Raw genomic sequence first — 17,411 nt, forward strand, 5'->3', positions numbered from 1 at the left:
AATGAGGATATTGTAGAAAAAAAATAAGAATTAGATCGATAAAGTGGCATAAGGCGCATGGCAGATAGAGTGCAAAACCAGCTAAATAAAAACAACACTGTGTAGATATATTTGTAGTGCAAAGAGCTTATCAGTCTGAGGACATTGTAGAAAATAAAAAACGAGAGATAGATAAAGTGCATAAGGCACATGGCAGAATAGATGGAGTGCAAACCAGTTGAATGTACAAAAACAAAACTGTGCAGATTTGTTTTGTTTTGATTTGTTATGAGTGTAGTGCAAGAAGAGCTTATCAGTCTGTTAAAGTGACAAGTCGAAGTGACTGTTCGGATGGATTTTTGTCAGACTATCCGAAGAGGTAATTTGCAGTCAATGTTGGATGGGTAGTGATCAGCCAATGCTGCACAAGTGACAGGTGCCGATCACAGTTTGTTGGTCGGTGGGGGGGGTGTCACAGAGTCAGAGTTCCTAGTGTGTTGCTGTGTTAAATGGGGGTGAAAGAGGGGAGGGGGGGCAAGGACGGGAGGGAGTTCAGCTTCCTGACAGCCTGATGTATGAAGCTGTCCTTCAGTCTGCTGGTCCTCGCCTGGAGACTCCGCAGTCTCCTCCCTGATGGCAGCAGACTGAAGAAGCTGTGTGTCGGGTGGGTGGGATCACCTGCAATGCGGATGGCTCTGCGGGTGAGACGGGTGTTGTAAATGTCCTGGAGGGAGGGGAGAGAGACACCAACGATCTTCTCAGCTGCTCTCACTATGCGTTGAAGTGACTTGCGGCAGGATGCGTTGCAAGCGCCATACCACACAGTGATGCAGCTAGTTAGGATGCTCTCGATGGTGCCTCTGTAGAAGGTGCACATGATGGGGGCCGGGGCTCTGGCTCTTCTGAGTTTGCGGAGGAAGTAGAGACGCTGCTGTGCTTTCTTGGCCAGTGCTACAGTGTTGTTAGTCCAGGAGAGGTCCTCAGTGATGTGCACACCCAGGAACTTGGTGCTGCTCACTCTCTCCACAGTCGCACCGTTGATGGTCAGAGTGGCATGCTGAGTGTGTACTCTCCTGAAGTCAACAACAATCTCCTTCGTCTTCTTCACATTCAGAGAGAGATTGTTGTCACTGCACCACCCGGCCAGGCGGCACCTCGCTCCTGTAGTTTGTCTCATCTCTGTTGCTGATGAGACCCACCACAGTCGTGTCATCCGCAAACTTAATGAAAATGTTGGAGTTGTGTGATGGTGTGCAGTCGTGGGTCAGCAGAGTGAAGAGGAGGGGGCTCAGCACACATCCTTGGGGGGCCCCAGTGTTCAGTGTGATGGTGCTGGATGTGTTACTGCCGACCCGTACTGCTTGAGGTCTCCCGGTCAGGAAGTCCAACAGCCAGTTGCACAGAGAGGTATTGAGCCCCAGCTGGGCCAGTTTGTGTGTGAGCTGTTGAGGGATGATTGTGTTGAATGCTGAACTGAAGTCTATGAACAGCATCCTGACATATGAGTCTTTTTTCTCCAGATGTGTGAGGGCTGAGTGGAGGGCAGTGGTGATGGCATCATCGGTTGAGCGGTTGGACCTATATGCAAACTGGAAGGGGTCCAGGGAGGGGGGGAGGACAGACTTGATGTGGTGCAAGACTAGCCGTTCAAAGCACTTCATGAGGATGGGAGTGAGTGCTATTGGACGGTAGTCATTGAAGCAGGATGGAGATGACTTCTTAGGGACTGGAATGATGGTGGTAGCTTTGAAGCATGTGGGGACAACAGCCTGATTTAGTGAGATGTTGAAGATGTCTGTGAAGACCTCAGTGAGTTCCACTGCACAGTCTCTCAGTACACGCCCAGGAATGTTGTCAGGACCCGGAGCTTTGCGTGCATCGATCCTGCTGAGGGATCTCCTCACACTGTCCGGGGACAGCGTCATCACCTGGTCACCAGGAGGAGGTGGAGTCTTCTGTGCAGTGGTGCTGTTTTGTGCCTCAAAGCGAGCAAAGAAGGCATTCAGCTCGTTCAGCAGGGGGATGGTGTTGTCACAGGTCTGTGGTGGGGGCTTGTAATCCGTAATGGTCTGTATCCCCTGCCACAGGCTCCGTGTGTCTCTGCTGTCGCTGAAACGATGGGCTATCCTCCTGGAGTACTGTCTCTTGGCCTCTTTGATGCCGCGGGATAGGTTGGCCCTAGCTGTCTTCAGGCCCTCCTCATCTCCAGCTCTAAAGGCAGCGTTCCGAGCCTTCAGAAGTCTGTAGACCTCCCCTGTCATCCACGGCTTCTGGTTGACCCGGACAGTGATGGACTTTGTGACTGTTACATCATCAATGCACTTGGAGATGTAGGCAGTAACAGTCTCTGAGTAGACTTGGAGGTCTGTAGTATTGTTGTATGTGGCAGCCTGTTTAAACATATTCCAGTCAGTGGTGTCAAAGCAGTCTTGAAGTGCCTCTGACGACCCTTCCGGCCACACTTGAATCTGTTTGTGAACTGGTTTGGTGACTTTAACGAGCGGTCTGTATGCAGGCATTAGCATGACAGTGATGTGGTCTGAGGCTCCGAGGTGGGGGAGGGGGAGGGCCTTGTAAGCTCCTCTCTGGGTGGTGTAAACAAAGTCCAGAGTGTTTTTTCCCCTTGTTGGAAAGTCTATGTGTTGGTGAATTTTTGGGAACACACTCTTTAAGTCTGCGTGATTGAAATCCCCAGCCAAGATAAGAAAAGCATCTGGGTGGGCTGTCTGCTGCTCACTGGTGTGCTGGTACAGATCATTTAGTGCCTCACTCCTGTTGTTGTTGCTGGAGCTGGGAGGGATGTATACAGCAACGAGCAGTATGGCTGTATATTCCCTCGGTAGATAGAACGGCCGGCACTTAATAATCATAAACTCCACCAGGGGTGAGCAGTGTTTGCAGACCACAACAGCGTCGCGACACCATGCATCATTGATGTAAACACAGAGACCGCCGCCGCGTAGTTAGTAGTAACTTTATCAGAATTTGTCATCAATCTAAAGTAAAAAAAAAAAAAAAAAAAAAAGTTGTCTTAATTGAGAATAAGGTTTTTGTTCCCCCTCAAGACTAAGGATTTTTTCCCTTAATACTCTTTGCAAACAAGGTTACATGAGGCGATCTTAGACATGTATGGATCCAAGGTAAAAGTTGTGCAAAAAAGCAAATCGATAGTTTTTAGATGTGGTTTTTGCAACCATTTCTTCTTTCTCTACATAATCCACATGCACAGGGGCTTCTTTCAATTCCAAATGATAAACTGGACCCTCACTTGCCTTTAAAATGATACTCCACTACTCACAGTCATAAATACTTCATACCCAAAACTACACAAAACTCTTTTTGGTTGGGCAATTCTACATGCTGGTCCCTTGAGCACTGTTCTCCATCCATGTAGTCTGAAGTGTTGTTGCATTAAGTATCATCTGGATGGACCTGCCCATCTTCATACCAGCCTGATGGGTTGATCTGAGGACAGACAACAGAATAAAATAAATGTAGCTCAATAGTGTAGCCGCTGTCAGAAAATACACAAATGGTGCAAAGAGAGTCAAAAATGACAAGCGATGGAAGCACACTAGATTAAAATCTGTTTTCTACTAAATTTTCCTTCTGTTAGAAAAAGACTGGCAACAGGATCATACATGTATGCCAGTGCTTAAACTCACATTTGAATAATCATTGTCATCCCCTGAGGCTGACAAGATGTTGGAGTGGTTGTATAAGCATCCTAATTTACTACAGGATACTGCTTCAGTCAACAACAAATGTTCTCAAATAAATTTTATACGATATGTAATACAGCGACTCTGTAGTAATCCTGCACTACATCAGCATTAAACTACTTTAAAATGAAGGGAGCGTGACAAAATTTAAAGTATTATGAAATGAATGAAACCTCTCTCATCATACTGTCAAAAGAGTAAAAAAAAAGACCTCAATAACTGTTTATTTGATGCAATTGGAATAGACAGACAAATCAAATCTGCTATGCAGGGCTCAGTTGACTATGAAAACTTTGCATCCGATGCGGGGGGGGGGGGGGGGGGGGGGGGGTTGAAGCCTGTCACTGGGTCGGTACCCTTTCAAAAGTTACTTATATGTACACTTTAGGTACTAATATTTACTTTTAAAATATTAATATGCACTTTTAGGGCACTAATATGTAGGATTTTGGGGTAAATGAGGTACAAAGATATACCATTTACTGTAGCTTTTGTAGGGTACCACCTCAGTGATAGCTTTGTTCCATTTTTTCCCTGAGAGTGTACCTAAACGGCATCAGGGGGGGATAGTAGACGACAACCAAGGTTAATAATGCAATTAAAAGAAAAACAATGGCACAGAAGTCGTGTCAGAATAGACAGCCATATACCTTACAAAGGAAACAAAGCACACTCCACAATTTTATACTCTAATATGTACAAGAAACAGTTGAAGAACATACAAAAACACATCGGTTTTAACTGATTGGCTCCATTAAGTTAATTCTATCAAGTTATTCAAGTTAATTCTATGAGCTCCACTAATGGCGTCATTGTAATCATGCTGAGACCATTTCCAATGGAAACACACATTTTCAACTGTGCACCCCCAAGAGAGAATAACATTAAATGCATCTATTGAACTATTCCATCATGTTGAAGAATGTGAGCTATGACATTTGACCAAAAATAGGAAATTGGTCCATTCCTGAACAAAGCAGAAATGCAAGCTTTGGTGTGCAGCAACATCAAAGAGAGACTAAACGAACAATGAAATTCCAAATCCTTGAGGCAGGTTGACCCAGGTTCTTCCCTTCTGAGAAGGAAAATATCAGGTGGGGTCGGGATCTATCAACCACCTGGGATCCATTAGGGTCTCAATTATATCAGGGCTTCTATTTCTTTCCCAGCTCGCAAAGCCTCTGAAGTGTGAGCTAGCGCCGAGATCGCAAGGCTGCCAAGGTTGTTAACCTGCAGGCATTTGTAATGTCGAGCGGGAGTTGCTTTATTAGCAGAGTGAAATAATCTCCACCAAAGTGGTCGAGATGATGACAGTCCCAGATTTATGACCCCTGTAAAAACCCCAACATCACGGTTGCTCCAGCATGCATCATGAAAACTAATAAGAAGTGAGACTCACTGCCAATGGCATAAATTCATGCAGATTTTGATCTCATAACATCTGCAAGGCTAGAATAATTTGTCAAACTCTCCACAACAGGGCTTACAAGCCCTCTGATAACTTGTTTTGGTCTGTTTTGTGAGGAGGCCTCAGGTAATCCTTTGCCTCAGGGACAATACCTGTCAGAACTGCATCCAAAACCACAGAAAGCACACATCAAAAGCCACAAATTCAGAAGCAGTCTCTCTGGTCTCTCCACAGCATCTGAAACGCTTGCATTTATCTACCGTTTGTGATGCGATTGGTGTAGCAGAAAGAATTTAATCATGTATTCTCCTAATATGACTTGGATGAAAATGAGAAAAAAAACGCTTATGCAAATGACAGAGACTGATAGGGAGTTGTTATATATATATATATACACATTTTTACATCCACTCAAATGCATCTGCATTGCTCTCTTTCTGTGCACACATACTGGGTTTTGACATCTAACTGCTTATAAAACAGCTCAATTACTTCTTTGTACACAAACACACTTCTCTGCATGTGGCATCTAGTTTTAGTGCAATTTGGTTGATTGGGAATCTCTGCAGGCAAAGTGAATAGTTTGGGATAGGCACACAAGTCTAAAGGCAGCCAGAAGCCAATTTCTGGTAATTTAAGCATTGTTGTTGTCATTTGATCATAAGAGTTACCACTTACACCCACTGCCTTTATAATCCCTTTTTTGGCTAGGTTCAGGGAAAAAAAACAGCAGCACTGTGTGCTCAGATGCTTGAATCCCCACCTCACATCTCTGCAGACGCTTCACAATCATTTCAGCAGATGTGGCAGCAGGTGAGCCTGGGCAAATATTCACAGAGGCATTATGATGAGAGTTGGCATTCTATTGCCCATCTAGAACGGGAATGAGTAGCCATGAAACACCAGCAAATTCAGTAGATCACCTGCCAACACCTCAGCCAATGAAAATCAAGTATTAAATCACACAAATATTTGATGATAGACCATTTCACCTGTGTAAACAGAGATACAGGGCCAACATATTCACTGCAGAGAAAGCATGAGCTCAAGCTGTACATCTGCAAGGACAGAGATTTATATCTGAATCTTTCCAGGATACTCCAGTTTTACAGTCTCCGGATGAACTTGTTTCATTGGGCAGAGACGCAATAGCTGGATCAAGAAGAACATTGGTGAATCCAAAAACAAGAAGAAAAAAAAAAAAAAAGAGAGAAATAAATACATTTTGTAAGTCTTTAACTGAAATTCATTAGTATGGTGAAGCCAAAAAGGGGGTAAGTTGGAAAGAGAGAGACCGACATGTGATACAACAATGTTCACAATGAACATATGTCAGGTTCTGGCTTCTAAAAGCATCAGTAATCATTCTGCTCCATCAAGAATCAATGCCAAAGTCTTATAACATAATGTAGGTCTGCCCTCTGGAGGATGGGAGTGGAACTACATCACACTTCTGTCTCACTATAAAGGCAATAACTCGTCAAGGGAGAGTCTTAAATAAGATATGAAAACTGGGAAACCATTCTAAACCCAGATTCATTGTTACGACCTCAGGCAGTGATTCGGACAGGACAGCGCTTACTACCAATAAAATGTGCATCTCTTGACCATTTAGCCTGCGGAAGCTAATGAGGCATTAGCTGGAGAATATTTAATGGACTCTGCTGGCATAGTAATTAAGTGCAAATGACAGAATTGGAGAGCGGGCACAATGGGGCCTGCGCTGTTATAACCACTTAACATGATGGAGTCTGTTAGGCACAATATCTTAAGTCTAAAAATTGGAAAGTCATTGCATACCTTCCAATTACTTCCAATTTTTTCAAACCGAATTTGAGATGTCATGATCTTAATTGTTCATCAGCACATCTGATAGGACCATTCCTGTGCAGTGCGCATTACATGATTTGCCAAACCATTGACTCTCTGTGTGCCGTGACACTCAGGATTCAAACGTTTGTTGTGTAGATGGATCATAAATATTTCCTTTTGTTTGTGAAAGGTAGAAACTGACTCTGTGAAAGCCAGAGGCATGAAAGGCTGGATGCAGCAGCCACTGTTCCCCACAGGATCCTACCATCTAACACCTGCAAGCATCCGGAAACAGTTATTCAGGGGATTTGCATCCAGGGCAAACTGCGATCATTAAGGTGCAATCAAAGGCAGACGATGCAAGCAAATCACAGCAACACAAACCTGCAAAAGCTGCAGATGAAAGGAGGAAGATTAGAGAGATTTAGAGGACATTTAAAGCCATTAATCCAATACATTGCCTTATAAGAAGAGAGAAAAAGCAATTTAATTAACATCCAGGACAGCAAGCTGAAGGCATGTTATACTTACACTCATGGCAACATCAAAAGAGCCTGTCCTTGATTAGAGACATTTTAGCTATTAAATTTCTGTTCAACTTCTGGTATATAAAAGTAGGTAAGAGTGTTTTTAAAGTCTGACGGAGAAAATTACATTATAAGTGATTAGAACGTTCTTGCTTGTTAAAAATCTACCAAACTCTCACTTTACAAAGATGTAGGCAAGATTGTGCCTTTAACTCAACACTACAATAAACCCCTGTGCAGCTCTCAAAACACATGGTATTAATTTAGCTTTTCTTTTTTCTTCCAAAGTGTTCAATAAGGGTTTGTTAGTTTACCAAATGTGGCTGAATTTCAAGGAAAGAAACAAATGCAGATGTAATTTTCCACTTTACAGCCTGTTTATGTATTGTAAATTCCTTCCTAGGAGACGGGGGCTTTCATGTCTTAATTGGATTGTGTGACTGTGGCTTTGTCTAACAAATGCACATTTTCAACGCTAATGATCGACAGTCAAAACCCTGATTTTGCCTAAAGCACTTTGACTGTGAGCCTAATGAGTAATGAATAAACTATTACCTTATGTTCTGCTAGCAGGAAACTCTTCAGGAACATTAAACATTTCAAACACCTCCAGAGCCGCACCTTCACCCAGCTGCTGGCCTCCTGCCGGAGGTATGAAATGAAGGAAGCAAACACTGAAAGCTGGGTGCAAAATGAAAAGACAAGCTGAAGCAAATCACTTGAAGATCAGCAAGAATGGTTCATTAGTTCAATGACATGATTGTGCAATAAAAGCAACTAAATTATATATTAGAATGGAGCAGTAATTGGCAGTCTATGGCTACCATAAGCAATAAAGCAGTATATATATATATATATATATATATAGTATACTGCACAAGATATTGAGAATGTATTGGTTATCACACAATATGATACAATATACATTTTTTTTTAATGTATTTTGTGCATGCATGAAATGTACTAGTGCTGTCAAACAATTAATCGCATCCAAAATAAAAGTTTGTTTACATTATATATGCATGTGTACTGTGTTTATGTATATATAAATATACACACATACAGTATATATTTTGAAAATATTTACATGTATATATTGATATTATATATAAATATATAAACATTTTTCTTAAATATATACATGCATATGTTTGTATTTATATATACATAATATACACAATACACTCATATTATGTAAATAAAACTTTGTTTTGGATGCAATTCATCGCGATTAATCATTTTACAGCACTAAAATATACCATTCAATAGTTTGGGGTCAGTGAGATTAATATTTGAATTCAGTTAGGACACATTATATTGATCAGAACTGACAGTTAAGACTAAAGATTTCGATTTTAAATCAGTTCTGTTCTTTTGATCTTTCTATTCATCAAAAGAATCGTGGAGAAAAAAACAAAACATGATTTCCATAAAAATAATTGCACAAATAGCGAATCTCAAAATGAATATCCACTTTCAACTTCTACATTATAATGTTGACTCACTGAATTTAGTTGTGTGTGTCTTACAATTTTATCAAATTCAATAGTACATTTTAATTTTTATTCTCCGCCATTTATTGGTTATCAGCCATTACATCCAAATAATTATCAGCTTTTTGTTATCAGTGCATCGCTGAGATAAAGACTTTGAAACTAGTTCCTAAAATCTTCTAGTTTCACCTGAATCAAGTAAACCAGTCATTTCTGGTTTCAGACCATCAACCAGTTGAGTTCCTTGAGAGAAAAAAAAAAAAAAAAAAAAAAAGGGGCATTACAAAGATGGCCAAAAAAGAAAACCTTTTGCTCTCCTCACCTTTCCCCTCAATTTACCTCTTAACAAGCCTTTAAAGAACCACAAGCCCACACCGCATAGCAAGAGTCAAAACCAAACCCTTTATAAAATCAAGAAAGTACATTAGTTGCAGCACTATTTCCAAGCAGCCAACCATCAATTCCGCAGACTTATTCTGTTAAACCACGGACACAGCCCCATGTGTCAGCTCTTAGCAGACATGTGAAATGCAGTCGATTTTCCATTGAAGCCTGGGGATTATTAAGAGCTTGAGCTTGGAAGAGAGGACAACCACATGTTTCTTGTTGAGCCCTGACCGGAAAAAGGGGGAGAAAGTAAAAATGAGTTGATACACAAGGGATTAGTGGTTAACCAAGAGCTAATGAGGGAAAAAGAACAACAATGAGCTCAGATGTAACAGTTTAAATGTGCAGTTTAAAATTTCAACTTCGTAGTACAGCACCTCCTCCTGCACAATTACCTTGCGGTTTAGGAGACTCTTTGAAATGTGCTCAACAGTATCAAATTTTTGTACCTGTGTGATCTAATCCACCCTCCGCCGCCTATGTGCCGACCCACTCAAACAACTATGTTTATTTTTAACTCAAACACTGGAGGTAAAACACCAAAAGTACAGAACACAACCCCATGGTCTTCCCTCATGCATACAAAGCCATCCGTGGATGGAGCCGTGGCCTGGCGGTGGTAGCGGGACTCTCCTGAGGCCAGCCAATAAATCCAACAAAATAAAAGTCTCTTATTTTTTTCAACCATTTTTTCCCTCATCCCAGGTGTTATATGATGGATGATGAGGTCAGGGAGGTATGGAGCACATGGCAAGGATCAGAGAGGAGCTGGGCAGGAGACATGTTGAATCCATCTACTCCAAATCAGCCCCATGTGTCCTCCAGAGCCCTGTTATCCTATAAATGAACTTTATTGAGGCAACAAAGTGCAGGGACCTCTGCAAAAACATTAAAGGGGTGAGCAGAGGTGACCGATCCAGGGTGGCTAATGAGAAAAGATGGGGTTTTCCATGACATTCTTTTAAAAGGTACCATATGCACGACGTATGGGAGACTTGATGATAAGAGGGTGAAACGGATGAGAACGGGATGTTGCACATCTGCATTTGTTATTAAACTATTAAAATGAAAGGTAAGAAAACTTCAAATGCACACAAAATCAAAACAGACAGGGAAAAAAGACATGCAGCACAGATAAAAAGGGAGCAAATTATTCACGACACATGGAGGGCTCTGTGGTCAAAGGGAGCGTGAATCACGACACAAAGACTACCGACTGAGTATGTAACCACATTAAAGCAACACGAACAGGGTTGATCCCTCCGCTCCAAGTCTGCCCACCTACCAGGGGGCCAGCTAAATGACAGGGCTCCACTGTGATCCTTACAGACATGATTAATGGTAGAGAGAAAGGGAAAGAGAGGGGAGTGGTGGGAGGATGTCCGGTTCTGCTTATGGTCCTGGAAATGAGATTAAAGGGAAAGCTCCAAACAGATTGAATTGTATTTGCCATAATTGCTGAGAACAGCTTATGCAGGGCAGGCCACAAATAACACTCATAAAAACAAGAGACTGCAAGAGAAGGGGAGCTGTTGTTTCAGCAATCACATATACAAAAAATGTGAAATTAATCAGGTGTGGGACAAGTTTACATCTTAGAAAATGACCTCCAGCACAGCATCTTTTCCGGAAATATAGTGGTTGATATAGATGAAAAGTGTCTGATCAAAGCATATTGCAAAAACTAAGATAGGAAAAAAACATTGATTCTGTTGAAGTATTACATTTTTTACTCACCTTAAAATAGTAATAACTATGACCTTTATGGGGAGAAAAATATTGTCCTTTCTTTGTATTTGTAAATCTCATTTTGTTTTAAAGGGAATTTAAATGCTTAGGTACAAATCAATGCAAACCACATTAGGAAAAAAAAAAAGCCCTCAATTGGATTTAAAGTAACAACATGTGCGTTCACTTCAAGGAGAGTGAGAGGGGCTGGAATGGTCTGCCAAAGGCAAGGTTCACTTCATGGCACTCCGAGACTGCTGGGATTAATCTTATTCATTTGCACAGAGCCAGTTTAGTCTAAAAGAGGCACTTTTATTGATGTTAGACTCAAAATTTGCTAAATAAAAAGGAAAGAAAATGTCCATGAAAGAAAAACACAGACTAACTGATAATCATAAGAGCACAGTTAGAACGTAATACTAATAAATAATGAAACCATTACAAATTAGTCATCCCCAAAAGAGAAAACCAATAGCATCAGATAATACCAATCCAACCAAATGACACGACGCTGGTGGTATTTTTAAAATGAATTAAATCAATACTGGAAGCCATGGTTGGGTGCTTAATTTTAGAATATCTGATTAGAAACTCAAATGATAATTTGACCGTTTAGATGAGGAAAACAAAAAAAAAAAAAACAGATCCACAAAATATAAAGTATGTCAGTCTTCAGTCATGTTCTCAAACCTGAACAGATTACTGTGCCTTTCCATTCCAGTCCTGCTGAATTCTGTAATAGCTACCACAAACATGGTGTTCATTAATCAAAAGTATTACAAAGCCATGTAAAAGGTGATATATCAGATTTGGGAAGCATCAAAAGGGAGAATTCCTAAATGCATCACATTCTCCAACGCAAAACCACACATCAAACTTGGCCAGCCAAGTCACACCACTAGATGGCGATATCAGCCAGGATACAGGACCACGAAAGTCCTCAGTGTTAAATGCTTCGCTCATGAGACACAGTCTGCTGCTGTCACTGCAGAAGCAAAGCTATTTTACATAAGCACTTCAGTAAAACAACTACTCCACCCTTAATTACCCAACCCAATAGAAACCCACTGACTCAAATGCATCACATGCATTTGGAAGGAACGAACCAGTGTATGAACATGGGCAAAACTGCAAAAGATAGGTGTACGAAGAAGCTGCAGTGGTGTGCTCTGATCTTTTTTGATGACTTTGGACCATAACAATTCTGGGACCCTCCAAAACAACTGTGAAAATGACTTTTACTGTGCATTTATGCTCTTACTGTATACTGTACGTGCATTAACTTACATATTACTATTGTCCGCCCAGGATGTGCCTCTGTGCCCACCGCTCCACTAAAGCCTGGAAGCTAGTTTCCCTAGTGTTGAAAGGTCTACTTCCTCTAACCAGAACATTACTGTAACCATTGCTGAGGATACAATAACGCTGGACTAAGAACAGAACGTTAAAATCTCTCATCCCTCATTAATACACTATACATGTAGCTCAGATCAAGGCTATAAGAGTGGAGGTAGGGAATGTTCTTCTTTAAAATGTAGTTAGGTTATTTCAACATGAAATAAGGAGGTACATGAGACTCAATCACTGAATGTGCAGTTTACATCTTTACAGCAATCTGCACTTTCCATCACCTCTATACAGCATGTATCAATAAAGTACCTAGTTAAGCCAGTATGCTTATTTGTGAATAAATCATTATCCATTGCCTCTCATGTTTACGATTTATGTTTTTGGATAAGTATAACTATCCTTACTGCTATATCTAGTTACTTTCACTAAGCAAATCTATGTTATAGATACACAATGTTACAATGTGCTTACAACACTCAACCTAATCGGGACATGTCAAATATTGCAAAATGTGACTTTCTGACCGAAGTATTCCAGAGCAGTATCAAACCGCACTGAGCTGAACGGGAGGTTACTGTGTGAATGATGAATTGGAGTCAGTGTAGTCTCAGTGTGCTGAGTTCAACACACAAAACCTTGTCTCATTCGAATGATCTGCAATAAGGCAGCTTGGACATCTTCATCCATGTGACCCTGAAAGAAAAGAAGTGACCGGTATTTAGTGAGGATATATCCATCTTTAGAATTGCTTCCAGAAACTTCTATGCAACTACAGACTAGCATTACAGTTTCTCAATATAACAGCACTACTGAGATTACGTATGTCATCTATGGTACAAAGAAAACCATATGCTATAGCATACCTAAGAGGTTTCAATAAATGACCTTGACACAGGAGCAAAACAGAAGGAATTGCTACTGCAGAAAAGAAAAAGAAAATACCCTTCACACTCAACTCACATTCACACACAATTACCTCTGCTGCACTGAGAAGATGAGTTCGATAAATTGAAACCACTTCTCTATGTTGCCTCTCAGCATCCTGTTTAGATTAAAAAAAAAAAAAAAAGATATATTGCAGTTTTACAAGTTTCAGATAAGGTCTCACCGGGTTAGATGGTCAGCGAGTATGAAAATTCAGCTCTGACAGCACAATAATAAAATTACATTTTCAAATGTATTAAAATAGTTGTTTAAAATTTTAATATTTAGCAAATTGCAGTGCATTCATTTCAATTTAAAATGTATTTCAATTAGTTCAATTGAACATTATTGGAAAAAAAATTGCACATAGCGCTTAAGTAAAAAAGACCATTTATTTCAGAATAACACCAAATCTTGGAAGCCATTCTGTCACTCCCAGTTTCTTCAACTTTTTTAAATTATAGGACAGAAGGCTCTAGAATCTATCATAAACGCAAGTCATGAAGTCGTGGGAAGTCGTGGCCTAATGGTTAGAGAGTCGGACTCGTAATCAAAAGGTTGCGGGTTCGAGTCCCCGGCCGGCAGGGATTGTAGGTGGGGGGAGTGAATGTACAGCGCTCTCTCCACCCTCAATACCACGACTGAGGTGCCCTTGAGCAAGGCACCGAACCCCCAATTGCTCCCCGGGCGCCGCAGCATGGCTGCCCACTGCTCCGGGTGTGTGTTCACGGTGTGTGTGTGTGTGTGTGTGTGCATTTGTTCACTATTCCAAGTGTGTGCACTTGGATGGGTTAAAGGCAGAGCACCAATTTCGAGTATGGGTCACCATACTTGACAATACGTCACGACTTTTTAAGTCAGTCAGTAAGTGAGTATTATTTAGTCCAAGGTGACGACATGTCATATTTGTGGGCAATTACGAACAAATCCACCGGTATGTGCATGTGCACAGAGCTACTCACAGCCAGCTGCTGCTGGAGGCTCTTGACCTGGGCTTGGAGTGTGTCAATGTGTTGAGTCTGTCTCTTGTTGGGCGTGTTGCCAGCATAAGCCAGCTGGGATAAGCCATTCAGAGCCTGTTTCAGCCTTTCAACATCTGCCAACAGTTCTGTGATCTGAAACAAAAAACACCTCACTTATAACCAGGCAAAATATCAAGCACTTATCGAAAAAGCTCTTCCACATAACAAATTAGTATAACAGTCTCACCCTTTTGTCTTTAAGCTCAATCTGCTCTGTGGATGCCTGAATCCTCTTCTGCAGTTCTCCAATGGTGCTCATTGATTCCTCGTATCTCTCCTTCAGATCTCTGATCTCCTTCTCAATTGAGGCACTCTTTACCTGCAAGGCCTCGGTTTCCGCTCTCGCCCTCTTTTCACCCTCCCTAGCCAGAGTTGTTTCCCTGTACAGGTCCTCATATTGCTCATCCAGTCCTGATAGCCGATCGCCAAGTTCACGCACCTCCTCCTCCAACTTCTGCTTTTCAGCTCTGAGCTCGGTCACCTGCTCTTCATGGCTGCGGAGGTCATTCAGAGCATGTGTGGCTCTGAGAAGCTCGGTCTGCAGAGTAGCTACGTCCTCAGCCCTCTGCGCACTGGTTTCTTCCTCCTCCCTCAGTGCCAAGCGAAGCTCATTAACCTCACGTTCCAGAGCCTCTCTAATCTGGCTATACTGGGCCTCATCACAGCTCTGACTCTGAAGCTGTTTGTCTAGTTCATTAACACGCTGGACCTCCAGTCTATGAGCTTCACGCAAGCACTTGCACTCCTTTTGCGCCTCCTGCAGGCTGCCACTCAAGGAGCTCTGCATGGCCTCAAACTGCTCCAGATGGATATACTCACTGTTCAGTTTCTTTTGGAGACTTTGGATCTCAGAGTTGCACAATGCATTTTTCTCCTCTAGCTCGGCCCGCTGGATCGTAACCTCTTTATATTGCTGCTCTAGCTCCATCAACTTCAGACTCAGCTCCTCCACCTGGCCCTTGCAGCGATCTTCCACTTTTTTGTATTTCTCACTGGACACCAGCCCCATCTGAAGTTTCTGCTGCAGAGATGCCATCTCATCTTTAAATTTTTTGTTCTCTTGCCTTTGGCATTCCCCTTTGGTCTTTTCGTCATTGTACATCTCCTGCATTTCGGCAAGTTTTTCTGCCAAGTCCTTCAAAGCGGCGTTGAAATGCAGCTCTTTTTCCTCCATAGCAGTCAACGGAATAAACTTCATCTGTAATGCCTCTTGAATAGTATCCAACTCTTTCTTCTGGGCTTCAATTTCCTCATGGAGCTTTGATGCACTCTCTTGAGCACACTGGTACTTGGAGTAGGCATCTTGAGTTCTTCCCTCTGCTTCTGATAAAGCTTTGCTCATTGTGCTTTTCAATATCTCATGTTCCACAAGGCTGATATAGTTGTTTTCTAACTTGGCCTGCACATTCTCAAACTCCTCCTTCAACATAGCATTTCCTTCGTTCGCCTTCTGTAACTCCTCGTCCCGAACTCTATAATCATCCTGCAACTTTGCAATTTCAATCTTCGCTTTCTCCAAAGCCTCATTTAACTCTGCCTGCACCCTCTCCTGCTCATTCTTTGTGACAAACTCAATGTCAAAGCTCTGCTTCAGTGATGAATTTTCAGCTGCCAAAATCTCAAGTTCATTGACTTTCTCCTGGTATTGATCTTGAAGGCTATTAAGATCTCTTTCCAGTTCTGTGTTGCGTTCTGTAAGTGCAGCCATCTCGCTCTCATAACGTTCACAAGGGATGTACATGCTCCTCAGATTGGCAATGTTCTCACAAAGAGAGGTCTTCTCTTCCAACAGCCTTTGTAGCTGCTCTTCAGCCTGTTTTCTCTTCTCAGTCTCCTCTGCTAACCTAACCCTCAACTCCTCCACAGCGAGTCCCATAGACCTCTTCACCTCCTCATGGTTTTCCAAGGTCACAAACTTGGTGTTTATATTGTTGCTGAGCTCCTGCAGCTCCTCTCTGAGCAGTTCTCTCTCATCCTCACCTTCCTCCACTTCACATATCAATGACTGACACTTTGCAGAGACATCTGCAAGTTTCTTCTTCAGGGATGAGCTTTGCTCCTCCAGAGCAGCCCGGACACGCTCGTGCTCTTGCAGGGGTACCGTTTGTCGGTCGTCCATTGCACGGTGGAGCTCTGCCACTTCCTCCAGCACACGGTCATAATCTTCCCTCAACTCAGCCAGCTGTAGCTCTCTCTCATCTACAGCATTGGTAAGGAGGTTCTTCATGTTGTCAAACTTCTCTCCTGGAACCATTGAGGTCAACCTGGAATCCACAGTCTTCACTTGACCCTCCATGTTTAAGAGTGTCTCCTCCATGTTTTTATGGTCCTCTCGCATCGCACTCAGCTCTGCAGTGAGCCTCTCAACCTCCACAGCCAGAAGCCCTTCACTTTTCTTATACTCCTCCAAAGCTTTCTCACTCTGCTTTAAATGGTTCCTGACCCGTCCAACCTCAGCAGAAGCACCCTCATATTTTCCCTTCACCTCATTCAGCTGTGCTTTGAGGTCATCAACAACTTTGTTGTTGAGATGCTCCTTTACTGCCACCACATGAGCCTGAAGCTGTTTCACCTTTGCCTCAGAGTCTATCATTCGCTTCTGCACATCTCCCATGGCTTCCTCCAGCTCGCGTATCTGCTGATCCGATTCGTGTTTGGTGGTCTCACACTTCCTAATCAGCTCCTCACACTCCTGTGACTTGCGTGCTAGAGCCTTTTGGAGGTGGGCCACCTCCTCTTGTGCAGCATCTTGCTGTCTGCGGACACATTCAAGCTCTTGACAGAGTGTTTCAGGATCACCAGCCACAGGCTGAGACAGCTCCAAAGGTCGTGCCACAGATCGAGAGGGTCCTGTAGGCTGCAAGAGCTAAATTCAAACACAAGTAGGCATTGATTATTAAATTACAAAAAACATTCTAACAAATTATCCTAGTGCCTGTGTGTTATAAGTGGATACTACACCACAGTGGAAAAGCCTGGAATTTTTTGTTTTGTATTTTTGTTTCCACAGCTTTCCTTTTCCTCTCGACTATAGAGTGGTGGAACTATGATGTCACTTT

General features: G+C 42.2%; 1 protein-coding gene across 2 annotated transcripts in view; it reads right to left on the minus strand.

Annotated features, from left to right (window-relative positions):
• Positions 1–11,349: 11,349 nt before the first annotated feature.
• LOC306873729 (uveal autoantigen with coiled-coil domains and ankyrin repeats protein-like) overlaps positions 11,350–17,411 on the minus strand; it is a 42,444-nt gene continuing 36,382 nt past the window's right edge. For both annotated transcript variants that reach the window (XM_079423215.1, XM_079423216.1), the window contains exons 16-19: positions 14,540–17,218; positions 14,293–14,445; positions 13,383–13,448; positions 11,350–13,099 (exon numbers count right to left, since the gene is read on the minus strand). In XM_079423215.1, coding sequence (XP_079279341.1) covers positions 13,028–13,099; positions 13,383–13,448; positions 14,293–14,445; positions 14,540–17,218 — 2,970 coding nt within the window. In that variant the 3' untranslated portion in view covers positions 11,350–13,027. The remainder of the gene's footprint in view (positions 13,100–13,382; positions 13,449–14,292; positions 14,446–14,539; positions 17,219–17,411) is intronic.

Source organism: Barbus barbus (genome assembly GCF_936440315.1).
Source record: "Barbus barbus genome assembly, chromosome: 1".
NCBI lineage: Eukaryota > Metazoa > Chordata > Actinopteri > Cypriniformes > Cyprinidae > Barbus > Barbus barbus.